Consider the following 3,294-nt stretch of genomic DNA (forward strand, 5'->3'; position numbering starts at 1 on the left):
AATGTCAATGGAGGTGGCATCATGAATCATGAATAGTTCAACACTTCAACTCATGCCGTCTTGCAAAGTGGGAGTCAAGTTTCCAGTTTATCTGCCTGCATCATTGGATGGTAATCAGGAGTCAGGATTGTTGCCATGTGACAAAATCTCCTGCCGTCAGTTGATCACTAGCAGTCACATGCATGCTTCTTGCCTGATTACCGTGGAGTGTTATCTTCCAGGTGGACCCAAGCTGTACAATCTGGTCTAATCATCTGAATTATATTGACCTGAACATTTGATAGAGTAATTTGCGCAGAACTACAATTTTTTGATCTAATGGTCACAGAACTATGACTGTGCAGACATAAATTATATGTAGAAGCACTATTTTGGCACTTGATTTTCTAGAAATACAACTTTTTTTACATAAATTATTTTATTTCTTTGATATATACTAGTTTGTAAAATTTTTTATTTTAAGATATATGTCAAAAAATAATTGTAGCTATGAATGTTTTAGGTCACTATAGTTGATAGTTGTAGTTTTCTGAAATCTACTTGAATTAAAATTTATGTTATATGATGGTGAATGGGAAGAAAAGCTTTACCTTTATTTGAGTAAGAAAACTAACATAAAGCTTACATTTTGGCCACTATGTACGCCTGAGTAATTCCAAGCCAGTAAAGGCAGAAGAAAATTTGCTCTGAATCTCTGACCTTTCATGACCATTAAAAAAAACAAAGCAATTGCTCTGTCCAATAATCATTTTGATACTCTCAACAAGTCAACATCTCAAAACCAGAAGATGGGACCTATCAACATAAGTTCACCACAGTGTTGCTTCAGGTACATGGCTCTTTTTTTTGTGGCAAAAGTCAATCAGCTTAAAAATATTCAGAACAAATCAATAATCAGAAAGGCTGCTGTGCCTCCATTTGTCAACGTTTGCGAGGCCAAATGGTATCCTATAAATACCATGGAAGTTCTTGGCCTCTAGGATACACAAGTAATCTCTCCTTCTATAATTTCTATAATCCCCCAAAGCAATCAGGTCCGCAGATCAAATTCGCCACCTCCAAGTGCAGTGTTGCAGAAAGAGAAGCATGGCAAGGACTCATTTCGCGGCGATCGCCGTCCTCACCAGCTTACTCTCAGTCGTCGTTGCCGGCCAGCTCCGGCCAATGCCTGCGGCTGGCCTCCCCGGCGATCTTTTCGGCCTGGGCATCGCGTCGAGGATCCGCACAGATCGCAACTCGACGGCGAAGGCGTCGACGGACTTCGGCCAACTGGTGAAGTCCGCGCCGGAGGCCGTGTTCCATGCCGCCACGCCCGCGGACATCGCCGCGCTCATCCGGTTCTCCGCCTCGTCGGCTGCGCCGTTCCCCGTGGCCCCGCGCGGGGAGGGCCACTCCTGGCGCGGACAGGCGCTCGCCCCGGGAGGCGTTGTCGTGGACATGAGCTCGCTCGGGCGCGGTCACCGCGCGCCCCGCATCAACGTGTCCCCGGCCGGCGCGGAGCCGTTCGTCGACGCCGGCGGAGAGCAGCTGTGGATCGACGTCCTCCGCGCGACGCTGCAGCACGGCCTGGCGCCACGCGTGTGGACGGACTACCTCTGGCTCACCGTCGGCGGCACGCTCTCCAACGCTGGCATCGGCGGGCAGGCGTTCCGGCACGGCCCTCAGATCGCCAACGTGCACGAACTCGACGTCGTCACAGGTATCGATCGATATGATCATTACAGATTTACAGCAGTAACAATAGTAATTATCCCCAGTGACAATTAGTAACACACGCATGTTAATAATAGTTTATGTATCATGGACAATGCAGGGACAGGTGAGATGGTGACATGCTCCAGGGACGTGAACTCGGACCTGTTCTTCGCAGCTCTGGGTGGATTGGGCCAGTTCGGGGTCATAACCCGTGCTCGGACCCGGCTTGAGCCGGCGCCCAAGAGGGTGCGTTGGGTTCGGCTTGCCTACTCGGATGCCGCCACTTTCACCAAGGATCAGGAGTTTCTCATATCAAACCGAACTGGTGAGGCCAGGTTCGAGTTCGACTACGTTGAAGGCCAGGTCCAGCTCAACCGGTCCTTGGTCGAAGGCCCCAAATCAACACCGTTCTTCTCCGGCGCCGATCTTACTAGGCTTGCTAGGCTCGCTTTCAGGACTGGGTCCGCGGCAATCTACTACATCGAAGCTGCCATGTACTACACCGAGGACACCGCCATATCTGTGGATAAGGTACAAATTAGCTCCAACACAAAATTCGAATCTAATTTCATTGTTATCACCATGATTTTACACCGCCTATCGCTCTGGATGAAAGAAAACTCATTCGATCTTGCTATTAATCGTTGCAGAAAATGACGGCACTCCTGGATCGGCTTAGCTTCGAGCCAGGGTTTGTGTTCTCCAAGGACGTGACGTTCGTGCAGTTCCTCGACCGGGTGCGCGAGGAGGAGAGGGTGCTCCGGTCAGCCGGCGTCTGGGAGGTGCCACACCCATGGCTGAACCTCTTCGTCCCGCGGTCTCGCATCCTCGACTTTGACAATGGCGTGTTCAAGGCTCTCCTCAAGGACGCCAACCCAGCCGGGATCATCCTCATGTACCCTATGAACAAGGATGTGTGGGACGATCGGATGACAGCAATGACCCCAACCACGAACGACGACGTGTTCTATGCCGTGAGTATGCTTTGGTCGGCATTGTCCATGGATGATGTGCCCCAGCTTGAGAGAGGGAACAAGGCGGTGTTGGACTTCTGTGATCAGGAAGGCATAGGATGCAAACAGTACCTGCCACACTACACATCTCAAGACGGGTGGCAACAACATTTTGGGGCAAAATGGAGCAAAATTGCTGAGCTAAAGGCTAGATATGATCCTCAGGCATTATTGTCGCCAGGCCAGAGGATTTTCTCAAAGCCAGTAGAGGCATCTGGCAGTGCTTCTGCCTGATTGCCCGTTCTCATAGTCTTAGCAAATAGAAATGATTTTTCTTATGTAGAATGTATATGATAGGTGTTTCATAGTATGATAGGTCTATTTGTACATAATTTTTTTTATTGTTAGGAGGCAATTGCAAATTGACTTGAATCTTTTAGAGAGGTCTATTTGTACAACTTTTTTTGGGTTATTAAAGGGTAAAAGCCAACTAGTTAAGCTTTTGCTTGAATGCTCAAACACTGGTTGCAAGTAAAGACAATTAGGACCCCATTTGGATGCCTTGGAATTGAATTCATTTTAAAAAATTATAATTTAGGCCCATATTAATTAAGTTAATATGGTTGTATGTGGAATATATTTGTAT

The 3,294-nt window shown here is 48.0% G+C and overlaps 1 protein-coding gene across 1 annotated transcript; it reads left to right on the forward strand.

Moving 5' to 3' along the window:
* The first annotated feature begins 1,048 nt into the window (after positions 1–1,048).
* On the forward strand, positions 1,049–2,942 carry LOC136532369 (cytokinin dehydrogenase 7-like). Its single transcript, XM_066524977.1, has 3 exons — positions 1,049–1,699; positions 1,814–2,226; positions 2,346–2,942. Exons 1-3 carry the CDS (start codon positions 1,087–1,089, stop codon positions 2,940–2,942), a joined length of 1,623 nt encoding a protein of 540 aa, XP_066381074.1. The 5' UTR covers positions 1,049–1,086.
* The last annotated feature ends 352 nt before the right edge of the window (positions 2,943–3,294 follow it).

The sequence above is a fragment of the Miscanthus floridulus genome, unplaced genomic scaffold (assembly GCF_019320115.1).
Source record: "Miscanthus floridulus cultivar M001 unplaced genomic scaffold, ASM1932011v1 fs_590_3_4, whole genome shotgun sequence".
NCBI classification, from domain to species: domain Eukaryota; kingdom Viridiplantae; phylum Streptophyta; class Magnoliopsida; order Poales; family Poaceae; genus Miscanthus; species Miscanthus floridulus.

Coding starts and splice junctions, on each gene's coding strand:
- LOC136532369 (XM_066524977.1), top strand. CDS start 1,087: ATGGCAAGGACTCATTTCGCGGCGATCGCCGTCCTCACCAGCTTACTC. Junction 1,700..1,813: donor CGAACTCGACGTCGTCACAG/GTATCGATCGAT, acceptor TGGACAATGCAG/GGACAGGTGAGATGGTGACA. Junction 2,227..2,345: donor CCGCCATATCTGTGGATAAG/GTACAAATTAGC, acceptor TAATCGTTGCAG/AAAATGACGGCACTCCTGGA.